The sequence below is a fragment of the Tachypleus tridentatus genome, chromosome 1 (genome assembly GCF_004210375.1).
Source record: "Tachypleus tridentatus isolate NWPU-2018 chromosome 1, ASM421037v1, whole genome shotgun sequence".
In the NCBI taxonomy this organism is placed as follows: Eukaryota; Metazoa; Arthropoda; class Merostomata; order Xiphosura; family Limulidae; genus Tachypleus; species Tachypleus tridentatus.
Genome location: NC_134825.1, coordinates 74704220 through 74724368, shown reverse-complemented (window position 1 = coordinate 74724368; position 20149 = coordinate 74704220). Strand labels below are relative to the sequence as shown.

At 34.7% G+C, this 20149-nt stretch overlaps 1 protein-coding gene across 6 annotated transcripts in view; it reads right to left on the bottom strand.

Moving 5' to 3' along the window:
* The window catches only part of Elys (AT hook containing transcription factor 1 homolog), a 96338-nt gene that overhangs the window by 49555 nt on the left and 26634 nt on the right, over positions 1-20149 (bottom strand). For 4 of the 6 annotated variants that reach the window (XM_076505069.1, XM_076505041.1, XM_076505059.1 and 1 more), the window contains 8 exons: positions 19775-19862; positions 18893-18954; positions 18510-18629; positions 18077-18167; positions 10165-10251; positions 8751-8891; positions 7548-7749; positions 6884-7220 (listed from right to left, as the gene is read on the bottom strand). In XM_076505069.1, coding sequence (XP_076361184.1) covers positions 6884-7220; positions 7548-7749; positions 8751-8891; positions 10165-10251; positions 18077-18167; positions 18510-18629; positions 18893-18954; positions 19775-19862 — 1128 coding nt within the window. The remainder of the gene's footprint in view (positions 1-6883; positions 7221-7547; positions 7750-8750; positions 8892-10164; positions 10252-18076; positions 18168-18509; positions 18630-18892; positions 18955-19774; positions 19863-20149) is intronic. The other 2 variants (XM_076505079.1, XM_076505050.1) reach the window with 1 other exon arrangement.

Genomic DNA, 20149 nt, shown 5'->3' with positions numbered 1-20149 from the left:
GATTGGTGGCCTATAATTAATTTATCTTTCCTCAACCACTTCATATCAATACCCGAGTCTAATATGGAGTCTTTTATCATCCTGAACATGGATACTTTTCTCCAGGGTTGTGAATAACAAAAATGAATATCTCTAACATTTATCTACATTTCCTAATATTACCATCAGTCTCATCCTTCTCTTTGATTTATCCATCTCAGGGTAGTTTACCAATTTTAAGTCCTCCCCTCCAGACATAGATTGGCACCTTACATGTTTTGTCAAATAGTTCAGGCTTTTATACATTATCTTCATGTTTTGTGGCTGTAATTTCATTATCACATGGATAACTGGCTTCTTCTAGCTCATTATAAACAGGAATTGGCCAATCATATTTGGCAACTACTTTCTGTGGCAGCTTGAATGGGCTAGTTCATTAAATTGGAGAAGTCCTTTCTCAAACTCATTCAATATGTGTATATATACATCTTGTCCATTTGGAGAACTTTTTAAACACAAATATCAGTCAAGCACTGCCTTCTCCTTTATGACTTCATTCAGTGGAACTTTTGGTCCCCTACACCCTTTTTGCTCAGTTGCTTACTGTTCACAAGATTCTACTGCTTTCAAGAATGTGGTCTTCCATGATATCAGTGGTCCCTCTCAGTCATAGCTGTACAAGATCCCTTCAGCAGGCACTTCACAAATGACAATCTTCCTTGGGTTCCTCTTTCCACCTCCATTTCCCTTCTTTCTTCCCCCTGAGATGATCTGCATTGGTAGCTGGACAAAATCACATCCCAAAGGCAAGTAAGCTTCTTTCTCTACCATGTCCAAATCTACATCTTTTCACAAATGCATCTCTTCAAGGATGAAGGCATAGATCAATAACCAGGAAGCTTCAGGTCTTTGGTATACACAGATGAAAGAGATTTGCATATCAATTTTCTTGAACTTCTATCCATACATCTGGTGTAATATTTCCTTCCTTTTCCCTGTTGATGTTGTCAGATGATGGATCATTTGTACAGTTCTACAGTGGGGGCAAATTTCAACAACCAAGGGACACTTGATTGAGAGATTTGTGTTTTTGAACAATGGGTCTATTATACTGTCCCCAAGCACATCATATTTGCCTTATTGCATGTCAAAAGCCAGGTGTTTTTGATGCAGTCACCCATAGTCTTTCTCACCCTGATCAAATATATCCCATGGATTGGGCATTAGATCCCTTGTTTTCAGGAATATTTGCTATTGGTGGGGTTTTCTGCATGTGAATGCCTTTGCTATGTATGAGCCTAACACCAGGTTACATCTCTTTTGGCTGCCTGTACCTCATCAAAAGGCTCTAACAGTAGGTGCCTTCACAGCCAGGGTTGGTCACAATAGTATGTGTATTCACCCACCTGATTACTTCATTGGGTTATTACTTTTGTCCACTCAACTCCTTGTTGAGTCCTCCTGACTGTTCTCTATTGGCCAGTGCCTGTCCCTCTTCCACTTTCTCCCTACCTTCTTCGTCAACTGTGATTACATGTCCCACATCCCAACCTTCACATCTGGCTTTTTTTGTATTTTTGTTGAGATGACCTGGTTTCACAAGGACAGCTTCTTCCTTTTTAGCTGGTTCCACCAATCCATCTTCAATGTAGATGAACCACTGCAAAGGAGGAAGCTTACTGTGGTGCATGCGACAGAATTTCTCACGTGGGTCTTCAACCACTTGTCTTCAGACCCTTCGCTTTCTGGATAGCAGGCACACTAGCCCACACCTTACATTTTTCCTGATATCATGGGGTTTTATTTCCCATTCTTATTATGTCACTCTCCCAGATATCCTGCTCTTCCAGACTGAGACATGAATGTTGTCCTATATTCCCTTATTTTACCTACACATTTTGAAACACTTTCTTCACGTTCTGTGGTTCACCTTTCCCTCAGAATATATTCTTCTCTTAGCCTGTAGACAATAAAAGTCAGATCTGTTTGCCATTGACATTTCACACATTCTTTATCACCTCACCCTACCTGTCTTCTCCTTTATCTGTATTGTTTCTCTCTGCTGAAGACCTCAACAGCTTCGGAGGGTTGCTCTTCCTTTTATTCTTATTTCCCTTCTTTCTATTTCCAATCTTCTCCCTTGATCTAATCCAGATAAGCTTCTGTGTGTGGTCATGACTCTTCACTATTATAGAAGCTGTACTGCTACATTCTGGGATACTTTGTCCCAATTCTTCATCTCCTGGCAAACCTCCTCCCTTCACAATGCCATTAACCATAAACCCTCCCCTCTTGGTTCAAACACTTGGTTTGTTCAGCCTGTTCTTCCTCCTAGACTTTCTTCATGTTGTCCTCCCATCAAATCCAACACCTTAATTTTTCCCTTCTTTTCATCTTTGTTGTCCAATGGAATAAAGTCTGCAATTTGACATGTGGACTGCTCCCATTATGTTAATCTCTCACTATCTTCTTCATATCGCAGTTTTCTCTTCTGCATCGTTTCATCTACTACCCGTGGCCATTCTTCAGATTTTAGTGCAACACTAACTTCTAAGTTTTTATTCATTATTTCTTTCTTTTTGGGGCTTTTATTTACTTATGACATGAAACCTGCTTAGTGGCAAGTATACCTGGCCAAGTATTCTTTAACTCTAAATTTGCACTGTCCAGCCATGTTAACTCTCACTTTATCCTCTGTGGCTTCTCACACTCACCATGAAGATAGAGGGTGTTCTACAAAATTTTTTGATGTTGAATAACCTCACAATATTTTGCTTCATAAACACACCCATTATGGACTGTACCACCCATAGATTGTGTGGTTAAGGCAGAAGTAGACTGCTATCACCTGCCATGCCTAGAGTGAATAATTCGATATTATCTGCTTTTCAAAATAAGGTTTCATGGTCACCCATTGTGCACTGTCTCTAGTAATGATATTCCTCTGGACTCTACACTGCATTGTCATTCTTCTTTTTTTTTAATGAAGTATGGGAAATTCTTACCACTTTCCAGTTACAAACTACCAAATTACTTCATCTTTAATGCACTGAATATATTCAATATAATAACCATTCAGTTACAGAGAAAGAGCGATAATGTTCTGCAGGTGTAGATGACATAATTTTCTCCTAGTTGCAATAACCAACATAATGTCAAAATGCAGTTCACCCATGAATCTCGGCAACCCATAAAGCGGTCTTGGAATAGAGTGAACCAAATCACATTAAGTCCTCACATGGGTTTTCTTATTTCCCTCCCTCAGTTTTCTCCATCTGTGTTGTGGGTCTGTCCTTGACTATCTTTTTTTTTCTCTTCTTACAAGGATGTTATTACCCTTTGGATAGTCCAAGTCTGTGTCTTACTTGGGGTAGTTGTTTCTATGAAACAGAAATCCTTTCAATACTGGATGTCAAGTTCCTGGATTGATAGATCTGAAATAATCCTTATTTCATATCCAGGTATTGAAGTAGTTCTTAATCCCTGGTTCTTGGGTTTTACATGAAGACAGTATGATCATCATCCTACCCTTATGTAGATGTTGGTACCCCACAAAAGAGGTTTTGGATGTAATTAACTTACAAAGTATGCTCTGCCATGTCCTAGTCCCTCTACATCCAGGGGCACATCTTTGTTTAGCCACCTTTCTCACTGTGGAATTGAGTTACAATATTTTTCACTTCATGTATTTTACAATATATTCCTATCATATTCTCTCCCACTCAGATGTGCTCCTCTCATGTTCCACCCTCAAATATTAAACATTCCACAAATGGACAAAGAGTACACCTGATTCAGAAGTGGTGTGGTTTCCCCTCTTCTGATCTGAATCTCTCATATCCTGGGGCATCGTTTGGACGATTTTGAGGAGTACATTTGTTGTTCCCTCACACCTGTCCCTCTTCATTCTCAAGATGAGATTCTGGTTGATCTTGTGAGCATAATATTAGAACTGTATTGGAAGACACAATTTTTCTATACTGAAAATGTATTTTCTACAGGTACATATCTCCTCTCAATTTCTCACCCATTCTCCTCATATTTCTCTGGTGCTTACAGCTTCTGCCAAACTTCAAAGTGATGGTTTATTAGAATAATACAGAAGAAGTCATGTGTCACATGAGCATGTCATGCTCCTATAGGTGAGAATGTAAGGCATGATGATTTGCACAAGAAACAAATCCAATTGGGGGGAGGAGAAGAAGGCTTTGGGGCATGCATAAAGAAAAAGTCTGCATATAAAGAGCAGCAATGAATGAGAATAGCTAATCTTGTTAAAAGAACTAAGTACCTATCAGAAATACAGTTTCAGCATAGGAAAATTACACCTTTTATTACTTCAAATGTTTCAAAAGACACAAATAAAATTGCAATCCAAGAGTTGTAAAAGTATGCTTTGTTTCACATACCTTAAAGTATGTTTATCAAAAATATCAAACACTTTCACAGTAAGAACATGTTAAATACACCCATTCGTCTAATTTCTACAATGATAATACCTGAATAATCAAACTGCATCAACAGTAGAATAAACGTTCTGAAACAGTCTCTCTTTTCTGACTGAGGAAAACATAATTTGATCTTAATAACATTTATCTTTCTTTTAATATTTTATTTTGCTAGTTGAAGAGGTTTACTTCCTGCTGTAAAATACTATAGATTTAATAAATATTTTCTAGTGATCAGTGGCCCCACTTTTAAAAATAACACTATTAAATAATTACAGTTTTGGTTGAGATTAGTTTGTATTCAATAAATAACAAGTTCTTAGTTTCATATATGTTGTCTGAGTATCAATAAATTTAACAATGTAATTAATAAAAAAGTATTTATGTTATCTGAAATGTCTAAGGTTACAGTTTGGTTTTAATACTGTACTCCCACCAACCCTAAATATCTACACATTATATTTTCTCATAAAATAATATTACTGTAGCTTCCAAACCCACATAACACAGAAACATCAAGGAAAAACACACACCAAAAATCATAATAATAAGACTAATTAGTAGGAAATATTTGTTTAGCACAGCTGTGCCCTTTAACAAGTAAATATTTTCCTCACAATACAGTTATATTGTAGCTTTATTACAAAAAACTAGAGCTTAAAACTTCCTTTACTGATTATTATTAGCTTTAAGTTGTAAAAATTTTAAATTGTCAAAACACTCTTGATAGGCACTATAAATGCAAGTTAAACCAGTAAATTCACAGCTGAACAAACTGAAGGCATAAAAACAAATACAATGCTAAAGAGTTGAAATCTGACTAGGAAAAATAAATATAAGATTAAGAGCTAGAAGAAACGTGCAAAAACATCTAAAAGTACAGTGTTCATAATTCATTCATCTAAATATGCAACAGAAATTAAAATCTGAACATTTTTCAAAAATGTTGTCAGTGATAAAGAACAAATATAAATATTAGAAATGTTAAGACATAAATTTTATTTTATAAGTATTTTTGAGTAAATAATTGTTGAAATAGAATTACCAGTTATATTTCCTGACTAAATTTTGAAAGCTGAATTGAATGCATGTACTCAGAATGAACTGCATCATTTGAATCTGAAAGAGTTAATACTAAATATGATACTTTTAAAAAACTATTATAATTTTTCCTTCAAACCAAAACATATGAAAAAAAGTCTACAATGTCCTACAAATTTCAACAATAAAATACACAAATATTTATGACTACAAAGTCCTAAATAAGATACAGAAAAAACTCTTGATCTTATGATTTAGAAGTAAACATTTTATTTAGTTTTATAGCTGTCAGAAATTGAGTAATTTTTGGTATTTGTATGTTTGTTCTTATTTCAATAAAAATTAAAATATGAAGTCATTCCTCATTTTAATTTTTTTAAATTTTAAAAGCTATGACAATGAATAATTCTCTCACTAATCTCAATTCTTATCTCAAAACAATCAATTACACCCACATGTAGCATAACCGGCAAGGACGTGAGAATAAAACAAGTCGAAAGCTTCAAATATCTTGGATATACTATAACATCAAATGCAAAGAGTGACACAGAAATAAAAAAAAGAATTGCAATGTCCAAGGATACTTTCTATAAAATGAAGTCCATGTTCACAAACAGGAACATAACAAATGTCACTAAAATTAACACCTTGAAATCATATGTATGGTCTGTTCTCTTATATGGCTGTGAGAGCTGGACACTTAACAAAGATACAGAGAAGAGATTAGAAGCTGCTGAAATGTGGTTCCTTAGAAGGATGCTAAAAATATCATGGACTGAAAGAAAAACAAATGTGGAAGTCATGGAACTGGCAGGATACAAAAGGTCACTCATGAAAACTATAAGAAAGAGACAAATGGAATTTCTAGGACACATCTGTAGGAAGAATGGGATAGAGAAACAGATGCTATGTGGAAAAATAGAAGTGAGGAAAAGCAGAGGGTGTCAAAGAACTAAATATATCAACAGCCTCAATAATTTTTGTCACCAAGAACTCAATGAGCAACATCGAGTTGATAAGGAGGATTGACAACAGAGAAGTCTGGCATGCCATGGTCGTCGATGTCTGCCGCAGATTTGACACATGAAGAAGAAGAATTTCAATTCTATACATTTTAAAGAACAATAACTATTTTAACATATGTTGGAAAATATGCTTTTATTAAGCTTTTATAAGATTCTGCTCAAACCAAACAAGGTAGCTTAACATTTCTATCAGTATGCGTCTCATTTAACTGATAGTTAACACAACACGCTCTGAACAAAAACACCTGACTCACAAGTGAGTCAACTGGCAAAAATTGTGTTAACTAAATAAATTCATAATATATATCTTTCTCCAGATTTACCATATGAAATCCAAAACAATTCTACAAGTAAATATTAACAGAAAATACTTAAACGATTCTAAACTACCTCAAAGTCTCGATGATCAAGTAGCCAAAACCCCTGGGTCAATTTTACAAGACTGGGATTCACGTGAAAGGTAGCCGAAAATTTCATCAGATGTTCCACTAGATGACTTTGACGCTCTGAAAGAAATGCTGCCATGTCCAGGAGGAGGTAGAGGATCAGACAGTGTTTCTTATCTACTGGGACTCCCTTTAGCAGATAAGAACTCAGAGCTGCATACAAGCTGGGTGGAGGATACTGTCCATTACCTCCTTCCCTCTGCCACAGGTGCTGGTCCAAGAAAGACTCAATTTCCAAAACAAGCCCATCAACAAGGAGGATGTCTATGTGGTTAACTGTACTGGTAATGAGTAGAAAAGACAGAGTATACACTTCTAAAAAAAACTCAGCTTCCCCAATATCATTTTATCTGAATGGTCTTTAATAATGCCAGTGAAAATCAATTTAGAAAAACTAACAGATTAAGTACTGTATTTCCCACAAAAAAACAATTTTGAGTCACCATTACTACCATAATAATAACTCAAAATATAATTTTAATTTGGTTTTATTCTTTCAAAACATGTTACTGATTGAGTAATAAGTAAAGAAAAGTAAATGGAGCCAATATATCAGATAAATGGGAGAATAAAAATGTTTTCAAAATAAAAGTAAATACAGCAAATACCTGTGAAGTTTCTGAAGTTCTTGCCTACGCCTAGTGTAGGTGTCTGTAAAGATTTTGACAGGGTAGGCTACCTCATTTTCTCCATAAGCTGTGCCTTCACTATGTTCAGGCAAGAGTCGGCATGTGAACATCCACAAAGTAACCTTCAGGTATAGAGCTACGATTTCAGTAACCTCACATCTTAATTCAAGCTCCACCTGACCTATAAAATAAAATATTGTAGCAGTTATTTACCACATAACATGCATTAAGCTTAACATGTAGGTTAATTTATACTCTTGTTATTTTCAGACTTCTTACAGTAGTGGCTATAACATATAAATTATCAGTTACGAAACTTAAAAGTACAATGTTCAGCACTACACTGAAAACACATTCTATAAAACCTACTCCTTGTAGTGGCTTTAATAGATAAAATATCAGTTACAAAGCTTATAAAAAAAGTACAATGCTAAGCACTGGATTGAAAACATATGAAATCTACTTCATGTATAACCATGTCATTCCAATTCTTGGTCTTATTTTAAAAGTATAACAAAAAAGTCTGGTCAAGTTTACTTCCTAAACAAAAACTAGCTTTCTGAGTTAATACTGCATGAATAATACAACTTTCAGTACTGTTTCCCTATTAGTATTATCACATATAATCAACATAAAAGCTATCACAAACCAGTATTCTGGTATTATACCAGAACTTGCAGACTAAATAAAAACATCATAGAAGAAAACACACATGGCTACAATTCCACCATTTCCAAGCATTCCAAACTCACAGATAAAGTCTGGCAACATAAAGTTCTTACATACACCTGCAAACAATATACTCAGATTATCTCATTCAAAACGAAAAGTCTATGAGAAAAAAAATAAGACTGTGTCTTTTTCACATGCAGTTATTTTTAAGGTCCAATAATAAATAAGTGTGAAATAATTATATTTTAAGTACCGCTTGACCATACTCTGATCATCTGTCATGACCTAAGGTATTCTTCAACCATTCAAGCAACAACATACTATTATTTTACAAATATAACACTTTTTTCGCAACCTTAACAATGTACAGTTCAATTAAATGTTTGATATATCATAAAACAAATTAATTACGAAATGAAAAATTCCACTTAATTATAGATAAATTTTAAAGTTTTTAAAATTATCAGTTTTCATTTATGAATACTTATTTTTCAGTTAAAACATTTTTACCTTGCTGAGTGATAGAACCACATTGAGACTGCAGGAGATGAATCAAACAGGCTAAATGATTCAGCTGATTACTGTAGCTCTGCAGAAGGTTTAAAGTAGCCTTATCCACTTCTTGTCCAGAACAGTTGAAGAATGGCACTACTGATAAGTATTACAAAAAATGTTTTTACTGTAGTTACACGTCACAAACTTTTACGACATAATAAATTAAAATATAAATGATTACCTAAGTATCAAACTGTTATGATAAAAATAAACATCAGTAAATTTATTTTTTTTTAAAATAGCATAATTTTTAATATTTCATAAAAACTTAACTACTTCATACACATACAAAAATAACTCTTCAAACTTTTTTTTTTTACTTTTTCCAGCCCGGTGGCAACGTGCAGGCCACTTCTGGAACAATTAAAATGCACACTTCAGATGCAAGACATGATAATCACTGACTAATCTTGAATCTAAATTAGATTTTTCTGGTATATTAGCAATGTATAACAAAAATAAACTTCATTATGTGACACAGCTGAACAGTACAGCATTATGAAATGTGCTTGTAGTTACTGATCTGAAAACCAGGTTTCATAAATACTTATTTGCAGTAACACAATAATGGCCCTAATATCATCACATATACAGGACATATCTTATTATACCTCCATACGTTCAGAAATTATGTACAGCTGTATCAGAAGAAATAGACTATTGAGCCACAGTGCACTGTATAATTACATAGTTTCAAATTTTAAAAACTGTTTCTGTGAAGTAAAAAGGAATTAACAACTTCAACAAAACAAACACTAAATGCACTTTAATAGCTTTCATCAATGGTATAGGAAGGTAACAAACCATGATAAAATTAAATTACTTGTATGCATGTGATCCACTACCATTTGTGGCATAATAACTTATACATATATATACACACACAAAGACTTCTACTACTCAAATATAAACACGTCACTCCAGAATTACAAATGTGATCATTTCAGTTATTTTTTATTGTGATTTAGGTTGACAGATTAAATATAAAGATGTAATTTGAAATTAGTAAGAGCAAGAAATAGATTAATTTAAAAATTCGTTTTGAATTCTGAAAATATTTAAGATTCTTAAAGGCTTTAAAAGCACAATGTACTACACTGATACAAATTTTCAATATTTTTATCATTATTAAGTCATTTTCAGATCACAGCTGATAAAACGTTTTTAACTTTTACTCATTTTTGTTATGAGCTATTTAAGAATTATAACTATTAAAGCTGAAGAGTAACAACAGTAAGAGCTTGAGCAGGAAACAAATGCATACACAATGTTTTTGCTACTTTAATAACATTTCACTTTGAGGTTAGTATATGTTTCATTTTTTATTGTATTAAATAATGATTAGAGATAACCATAATCAGGCACTTACAAAGTCTGTCAGAACTCGTTTTTATCTGGGTTACCTTCTTCCAAGCCCAATTGCACAAAAACCTGAGTGTGCATCCTGAGTGATCATCTGCAGAAAGAATACAATAACACAAGTTCAGTAGTACTAAATTCAGACTTACAACATCACTGTATTTTCATACACTACAAAAGATATAAATGCTTAAAACTGAATTATTTAGAGTAAACACTAAAAACTACACTATTAAACTCTAGTATACCAGAATAAAGATTAAATACCAATATTCACAAATTTTATTTGAAAAGGTGAATATTGAAAGTAGTGCATTTTTATTCAGTCTTAAAGATGACCAACAGATTTATATTAAAAATTGTTTTGTTTTGGACTAATTTTAAAACACAACACACTTTCCACATCTAAAAAATAAATGTCCCAGTTATTTCCATTCAAAAAAGAAGCAACACTGTTTGTAGCAAGATCACAAGTTTTTCAATAATTATCAACTAATCTGAATGGATAAATTTAATTTTTTTCATACAGATAAAATTACTGTACACTTAATACTTATCTAAATATCATTGAAACAAAATATCAAATATATTTCTAAAGCATGATAAGTAGGGTGGTCTCCAAATAACAAGTTTTTCAATTTCATTACCTTACCCCTCCAATAACTTGTTTTATCCTAAATAAATCATTCACACAGAATTTGAGATTGTTTAGTCAAAGTTTAGGGGTACTATAAAGTCTCAAAGTGACCCAACAGGCTTGTATCAATCTTTGGTAAATATTTCTAGGTGACCCAAAAGGTTAATACTGCTCCTCAGTCAATGTCTGAGGGTGATCTTATAAGACATGTATCAATGGCTGGAGGTGACCTGAGAGGCTTGTACCACTCCTTGGTCAAAATACATGGGTGATCTGTAAGGCTTGTATCACTTCTTTTTTATGTAGTTGCAGAAATAAGTCAGTGACTTAGAGGATTCCAGCTACATGTAGGATTTTAGCTATTGACTAATATTCTTAAATACAATTATTTTCTCATTATTATTATTATTATAACTTTGATTGATTTTTCTATTTTATTTCAAAGATTATATATCTTGTAAAAATTTAAACTACAGGTGTTTAACACTAGTAAAACCATACATGTAGGTAATGCAGAAATGAAACTGACCACAATCATGCACTTAAACCCCATAAGAAATCAATGTAAATAAACCAACTCCATCTTAAAAACAGTACATAAGAACAAGATTACAAATAAGTAAGAGAAATTTGATAACACATACTGCTAAGAAATCACAAAGGTTTATAAATAGAAACTATACATAACATTTTGGTTGGTTGGTTGGTTTAGTGTTTTATGGCTCAAAGCAACTAGGCTATCTGTACCAAACATCTGGTAAAAAGTTAAAATTATTAAAATTCATAAAAGGAAATTAAGATAAAACAAAACAGTTTAATTTTTGAATTAAAAATATAAATAGCATTAAATCCAATTTTTATATCTGGTCTACAGCAGTAAGAGAAAAACTACAGTGATACAAGAGGTAAAGAATTTTCTGTAGCATAACAGTAATTATCATAACTTGCCAAGAAGACTAACAGGTAAGTTCAAAAACCACTGTTAGTCACTTGAAGTTGGCCTTTCTAGTCCTGGTTTCAAGTTATTTGATGTTCCGACCATTTTCTGATTTCAAATCAAAGTAGATGTACTTTGATTCTTAAAAGGGAATAAGATTAAAAATGATGTAATGTATAAATTAAAAACCTAAAATAGCAGTAAAAAGATTAATGCCTTTAAAAACCTAAAAACATTTCTAAGGTCGACAATGTCACTATCACCAATAAAACTGTCTAATGTGATGAATAAACCTTTGGACAGAACATGTTTAAAATGGTGCTGTTGTTGAGAATCATAATGACGACAAGACAGTAAAATTTGACTTATTGTGACCCGAGTGTTACACACAAAACATACTGGTGCATCAGTACCAGATAAAAGAAAATGATGAGTTAAACACTGTGACCAATGCATAGTCTAGTTAGAACAACTTCCTCTTTATTTGGAAAGCTTGTTTCCATGTTGCTCACTCCAAGTTGACTGTCAACTGGCATGGAGCCAAGCCTTCAATAGAGAACCACAGTCCATATATGGAACAAGCACAGCAGTGATAGTGCCAAAGCAGACAGTTTAGCTGTAGTGTTGGCGAGCTCGTTCCAGGAATATCAATGTGGCCTCCTATCCAGAAAAACTGAATAGACTTAGATGTTAAAGAGAAATGCGCCAGTCAGTTTTGAATATCGGCAAGAACAGGGTGTGAACTAACATGAAGCAATTCCAGAACCAGTAGAGAACTAAGCGAGTCAGTATAAATAGTGCAATTTGAGTACTGCTTAGTTTCTATGTGATCCAGGGCAAGAAAAATGGCATACAGTTCAGCAGTGAACACAGAAACTGTAGAGGGGATTCTGTGCACAACCACCAAACCACAACAAACCATGGTTTTGAACCAACTGTATAAATAGGAATGGAAGGATGGTTCAAATGATGTTCAGTAAATAATAGACAGTATTTTCAATCGGAAGTGTCTGCTTTTCTCAGATGACTTAAAGATAGGTCACACTTGGGGACTGTAAGAAGCCATGGTGGGATGGATACAGCAATGTTACCCAAGGACAGATCCAATTCATCCAACTGCACCTGGATACGAGAGCCAAATGGAGCAATGGCAGATCATCTGTTCTGAAAAAGTATGGTCCACTGAGGAAGGAAAACACAACCCCAGGTGGGATGCTTTGGTAAGGAACGAAGTTTCGAAGCATATAGTAAAGACAATTGCAAAAGGTAAAGGTGCAAAGAAGGTCCATGAGACTATGTATAAGCTCTGAAATTGGGAAGTGAAGAAAGCCCCGGTGCAGAGCCAAAGTCCTTGATGATGTAAGGGGTCCAGCATCTTTAAGACTGAGGTCCTGACAGAGACACAGACCAGTGATACATAGTCTAGTTTCAATCAAACAAGACCACGATATATCTTTAGCACAGAACATCGATCTGCTCCCCAAGTGGTGGAAGAGATGACACGTAGGATGTTCAGTGCTCTTGTACATTTGACCCGTAGCTGCTTGATGTGTGGTATGAAGATCAACTTATGATCAAAGATAAGCCCCAAAAACTTTGTCTCAGGGACCACAGACAGCACAGGTTCACCGATACAGAGTTTAGGATCATGGTGAATACCCCTACGGTGGCAAATGTGCATGCAAATGGTTTTAGAGAGAGAGAAGTTAAAGCCATTTTCTGTGATCCACTTCAGTAAACAATTGAGGGCAGTTTGTAGCTGCAACTCAATATACCTCATGTTCCACTACTGACGTGAGTTGTGAAAGTTGTCAACACAGAGCCCATTTACAATAATAAGAGGGAGTTGTTCAGTGATGGCATTAATCTTTGCACTGAAATATGTGACACTCAAAACACGGCCCTGATAGACTCAAAATTCCTGCTGAAAACAACGGGAAAGTGTCAAACCCACATGAATTTTAATAAAAATGAGCAAATATATATATGGGCACGTAGCCCATATATATAATGGAGGCCTCACAAAATTCCATACCTCCATGTTGTGTCATAAACCTTCTCAATGTCAAAGAATATTGATACAAGATGTTGTAACTTGAGAAAGTCTTCTCTGATTGACATTTCAAGTTGAATCAGGTGGTTCATGTTGAAGAGCTGTCAGAATCCACACTGGATGAGTGAAAGGAGGTTGTTTCATTCAAGGAACCAGAGAAGGCAAGCATCAACCATACTCTCTAAGGTCTTACAGAGACAACTCATCAAAGTAACTGAATGGTAGTTTGAAGGAATCTTGGGATCTTTCCCAGACTTAGACAAAGGTAGGACAACAGCCTGGGGTCAGGCATCAGGAAAAACATTCTCCTGCCAGATTGTTGAAAACAATCAGAAGAAAAGCAAGAGAAGCACAAGATAGATGGTGCAGCATCTCATAGTGTACATCATCAGGTCCAACCGATGTACTGCCAGATCGTGGAAGGGCCATTTTTGGTTCCACCAGTGTAAAGGAACAATTATATAATAGTCATAGAGACAATCAGCTCGAAAGGAAAGAGGTGATCACTCTGCCTGAATCTTGATGGCTAAGAAGATGGAGGAAAAAGCAGAAGTGCTAGATACTCTGCAAAAGCTTTAACCTAGAGTATTGGCAATGCTGAGTATCAGCTACTTCCTGGCAATCAGAGAGCAAGATCGAGAGGGGGACAGAATTATATTACCTTTCAAACATTGTCCCATATGACTTTGGAACTGGTGGTAAAAGTTATGCTGGTTGTGAACTTAATCCTTCTGGCTTTAACATCTTACCCACTGAACATGTGCATGGGCCTGCTGGAAAGCAATGCAGTGCGAGAGTGTGGAATACCTACTAAAAGTATCCCAGCCCCGTTTGTGAGTCTTCCATGCCATGTGGCAGGCAGGTTTCCACCACAGACAATATCGTCAAACTTGTCAAGGTTTTAGGAATTGAGCAGTTGCCTGTATAATACAGTCAGTTACTGCTGTCACACAATCCACTATTGATGGCTTACAGATGATAGCAGGATCAAGTTCTGTGATAGCAGTGAAAGAGGGCCAGTTTACTTGATCAAGCTTCCACCAAGGTACAGGATCAGATGGCATCAACCACAGCCAGTCTCTCTCAAAATTATAAGAAAATTATCACTGCCTCATGGATTATTGTCAACCCTCATTGAAAAGCGGGACAACAGTGAAGGGGAGCAAACTGAGAAATCAAAAGCAGTAAAAACAGACTAGGTGCATGAAAATAAGTATAAGAACCACTACTGAAAATAGAAAAGTTGTGATCAGAGAGCATACGCTCTATGAAGTGACCCCTCCCATCAATATCAACACTTCCTCAGAGAGGATGATGTCCATTAAATTCCTCCAGGATTAAAACGGGAGACAGCAACTGTTCAATGAGAGCATCAAGGTCTAATTGATCATAGGTATCTTCAGGCAACAGGTAGAGAGAACAAACAGTGATGATATAACCCAAGGAAACACGGATGGCTATGGCCTCCAAGGGTGGGCACATGCTGATCAACCAACAGTGCCACCCCTTCCATGCACTCATTCATCACACAGCATGTCATTTCTGTACAAAGAAAACTGCTGAAATGTGACTGTATTGGCAGGTTTCAGAAATGTTTCCTGTAAGAAAAGGCATACAGGATGGTAGGAAGCAATCAGTGCTTTGATGTCATCCAGATTAAAACATAAACCTCAACAGTTCCATTGTATCAAGGTAGCCATTTTTATTTATGTACAGGCAAGTTTGGTGGAGAACCCTTCTGTTTATAACTAAGTCTTTTTTCTTTATTGTCTTTATTCGAGGAAGGTCTGTCAACCTCCACTGATCCTGCCCTGGGTCAATTGGGCAGGTCTTTGCTGTTGGAAGCGGATTCCAGTTTTGCACCTTGGGGTGGGAGAAGAAAATGCCCGTACATGGAACCAAACAAAGTGGATCTTTGGGTTTGCTGGAATGAATGTTTGGGACAGAGATGGGTGTTGAAGTTGATTCATCAACTTTTTCAACTATGGTGGCCAAAAGACTATTTATTTCGTTTGTGAATGATTCTTCTGGAGGCACAGAAAGATCCTTTGGTCTCCTGCTGTGGTAGTGGAATGAAGTGCAACAGTATATGTCTAAGATGAAGTGGTGGACAGCAACTTTTGAGCTTCAGCGTAAGTAATGTTTTGAATCGTTTTCAAACACTGCACCTCTTTTTCTTCCAACAATTTAGGGCAAGAACGAAAATAGGACATGTGAGAGCCATTGCAATTGACACGAGGGTCTGTTTCACACTCACAGGCATCGTGGTCCTTGCCAGAGCAATGAGCACACATCAAGGAACCACAGCATGATGTCTTTGAGTGACAAAACTGCTGACACTGGAAACATCTGAGACAGTTTGGAATGTATCTCCGTACCTTGCAGTTAAGATAACCTGCCTTGATGGTGGTAGGTGGACGTGGTGATGTAAATGTTAGAATGAGGACACTGGTCGGTATCATAATTCCATACTTGCGAGTGGAGATATGTCTCACTGCAGAAACTCCTTGGGTGGAGAAACCAGAGAGAATCTCTGACTCGGGGATGTTCTTCAAATCCCTCTAAACAATAACTCCTTGTGATAAATTCAAAGTAGCATGAGGCATAACCTCAATAAGTATATCCCCAATTGCCTATAAATGCAAGAGGACTTCACTCTGTTGAAATATAGATGTTTCCACCAATATGTCACCAGAGCAAAGCTTCTTTTCTGACTTTGGAGAGCCAGTATGTCCCTTCTGAATTAAAAAGGGAGGCATCTGCCCTAAAGGTTTGTCTGAAAATAAATGTAGTATAAGGAAATGAGGTACAGATGTTACAGATGTTGAAGATTGCTACTCAGAATCCTCAAGACGTGGTCATTTACCTATGAACTATTTTTCACTATTTTCTTTAAGTTTTTATTTGGAGGATCTATAATAAAAAAAGAATATTTCGGTGCCCACTGACCCCACACACCATTGAGCCCTATGAGGGAACACACTACAATGCCAAACAAGGACACTGCAGCATTGCCAGGGTTCCATGAGTGTTATACCCAAACACCATCATCAGATACAGTGTCCACAATGCCTGTTGAGAACATCCAACACTGGTACTTAGTTGACCTCAGGCCAAGTAGACCAGCCGACTGACCCTAGAGGGGCCACCCCAAGGCCGCCCGTCCACAGGAATTCAAGGCCAAAGTGGTGTGTTAGGGTTGGACCCCTCAACACCAGGATCCTCTCCTCTCTTTCACAGGTCACCATGCATGGCAATCATATGGATGGATGTTTAGATCCCAAAGGAGGTAAACTGAAAAAACAGAACCTTCTCTGGGAGGTCCCCTCACCACATACAGGAATTCACACTGAGGAGAATAAGTAATTTTATATAACTAAATAAACCCATTGTCTGTCATAGTAATATGAAGCTTCACCTTACCTTGAATTTATTAAAAAGTAGACAAAACAAATGCAAGTTTAGTTTCATTTTTCTCTTTGCTACTAATTCATAGTAACTATTTTGCAAAAAAATATTTAAGTTTCTTGTTCATTATTTACGCTACATAAACTTTTATTATTATTATCCTACTATCTTAATGTTCAATAATAGTATTTTATTCCTACAACAAAAGAATTTTTCAATTTTAAACATTGGGGCACCTCTAAATAAACTCCAGTTGATAAAAACCTTTTGTGACATTTTTTTCTTTCATAAAGGAACAAACTGGAAATGCAGGATTGAATATTTAAAACATATTTTTCTACTTTTCCAATGGGAACCACCCTAATATCTGTATGTAACAGTAACAAATTTGTCAAAATGTAATTCTACTTAAGTTGTGTACATATCCAGATGAATATTTTGCATGGATGTTTAATTTATGCAGGCCTTTCTGAACTCATTGCTGGCTTTATTGAAGTGGATGTAAACCAAAACATTAAATGTTAATTTATTTTATTTAAAAAAAAAAAAAAATGCACATATACACATGTATTAAATATCACAAAGAAATTCCATTGTTTTATGAAAACAGGCCAGTAAAATGTTACAATTATCCTGCAATATTTTAAGTTGAATCAAGAATAACAACTTATAAAGTTTAAACACTAACATCATATATACATGTCATTGTATCTTAGTTTTTAAGACATTACCATCACACTTCACAGAATTCAAGAAACAGTACAATTCAAGAAAGTTCTTGTTTTGTTAAATGAATGTGTAACACAATAATATGCTTTTAACATATCAAAGATTTTGTTATCACCCTAAAATGTTTTAAGAATTACCCATTAAAGTCTAACACCTACCACTGGAAGCCCACTGATTAATACAGGCAGCAAAGAAATGAGACAAGTTGTACTCAAGGGCCACTGACAGAACAGCTTCTCTCTGTGCTGACTAAAAAAATTAAAATTGTTTAGTGATGTAGGACAAATTACAGATTTACTTTATACCTAACTGGCTACTAATATAAAGATTTAATACAAAAAGTTGCCTTCTTTATAGTAATAGTTTCGGTTTGATTTGAATTTCACACAAAGCTGCATGAGGGCTATCTGCGCTTGTACTAATGAATAGGAAAGAAATGTTAAAGATATTTTTTTCCAGAAATGGTTTTATAAGCATAAAATATGAATGCAGTTTTTAAACTTATATGTTCACAATACAACATTCTTGACAAAAAATCTTAAAACAAAATATTTGGAGGTCACAAAAAAGTCAAAAACATAAAAAACTTACAATTGATACATCATCAAGTTCCTGATGATGAGATACAAGTCCAGCTTTCAAACACATGCTGTATAGACTTTGTGGGTTCACAAGGATGCTCGGCCCATTCGTAACCATCTTTGACAAGATCTACAAATAACAGCATAGAAAGTATTAAAACCCCAAAGTTATTAAGCTTTTCTTGTTATTCCTTAGTGAAGCTGTTAGTGTGTGTGTGTGCATAAATATATCAAACAGTCAACTGTCAAGTATTCTTTTATATTTTTCAAAAGGATTTACTGAACAGCTCTACATAAATTGAAAATCTTTTAAACAGGCAAGTTTTATATTTCCAATGTTAATATTACAGAAGAAATTCAAGTTAATCATTAAAAGTCCCTGAACTTACTAACCTGTCTTTGTATTCCAAGGAAGGACAGCTGCATGATTCCATTTTCAGTTACACAATAAAGTTCTGTAAGTATAAATTAGATATGATACATAAAACTTTCAGAATAATTTACATTTGATAACATAGTTTTCAATTTTCGTTTTTCTTTTAGATTCATAATTTTTGTCACACATGCAACTGTAAATCGTTGTAGCTCAAATTAACTTGTTGCAGACTAACATACAAATAACTCAGCAACTGTGATTTTAACAATCAGGCAAGATAATCTTCTTGCCAATGCTGTATGATGGAATACTTTATATATGATTAAAATACTTTTCAATTACACTTTACTACCATATGAATGATTTGTTTTACATAGACAAACAACCTTCAGCATATCAACCCAATAACTTTCAAAGACATAAATTTGTACAGAAAAGGCTTCAGAAATTTCATAAAATTTTCATAAGCTTTCCTTGCAATTGTAAGGCAAAATAATTACTTCTAGTTTATAAGACTAAAAATAACAATGTTTATGTTTTACATTTTATGTAGATCTCATTGGTTTATCTGATAGCTCTAGTGAATGTCACATAATAATATGCTTTTTTGGTATTTAATTGGAATAAAACATTCAAACTCATTATATACAAGAAACATACCATTTAGACCAACTTCTAAACAGAAATTTTATTTCAAAAATTAATTTATACATTTTTTGTAAAAGTTAACACAAACAAGTATTATTATTGGTTATTAAATCTGTTATATTTTTACATGTAACAGCACTGCAATGCACTCTTCAACTTGGTGAAAAAAATGTTTAAAAAACAAACCTGTAATAAAAACAAAGCCTGTAATAATCACTATTCAAATAGTAAAAGATAAAAAATACACTTACTAAAGCCTAGTGAAGAAGGAAAATAAAACTGTTCAACTGATGACTTGGAATTGAACTTCATAAGAGAACTGGGAACAATGTGTACATCCTAACAAAAAAAAAAACATCAGATTTGGAATTATTTTTGCAAATAACTTTTATTTGGCTTCACAATTTCTAATGTTGCTCAAAAAGTTCTTCAATAAATGAGAAATAACTGTGATTTTAACTCCAGCATTATCAGAAAGGTACACATGAACTCTAACAAATTTTGAAAGAGATGTTTATAAATTATTTATGCTACAACTTGATTGTGAGTTCACAATTTTGTTAGGTATATGTTCTATAAAAGTATATAAATCAGTGAAAGCACTAAAGAAAAATGTAAAAACAAAA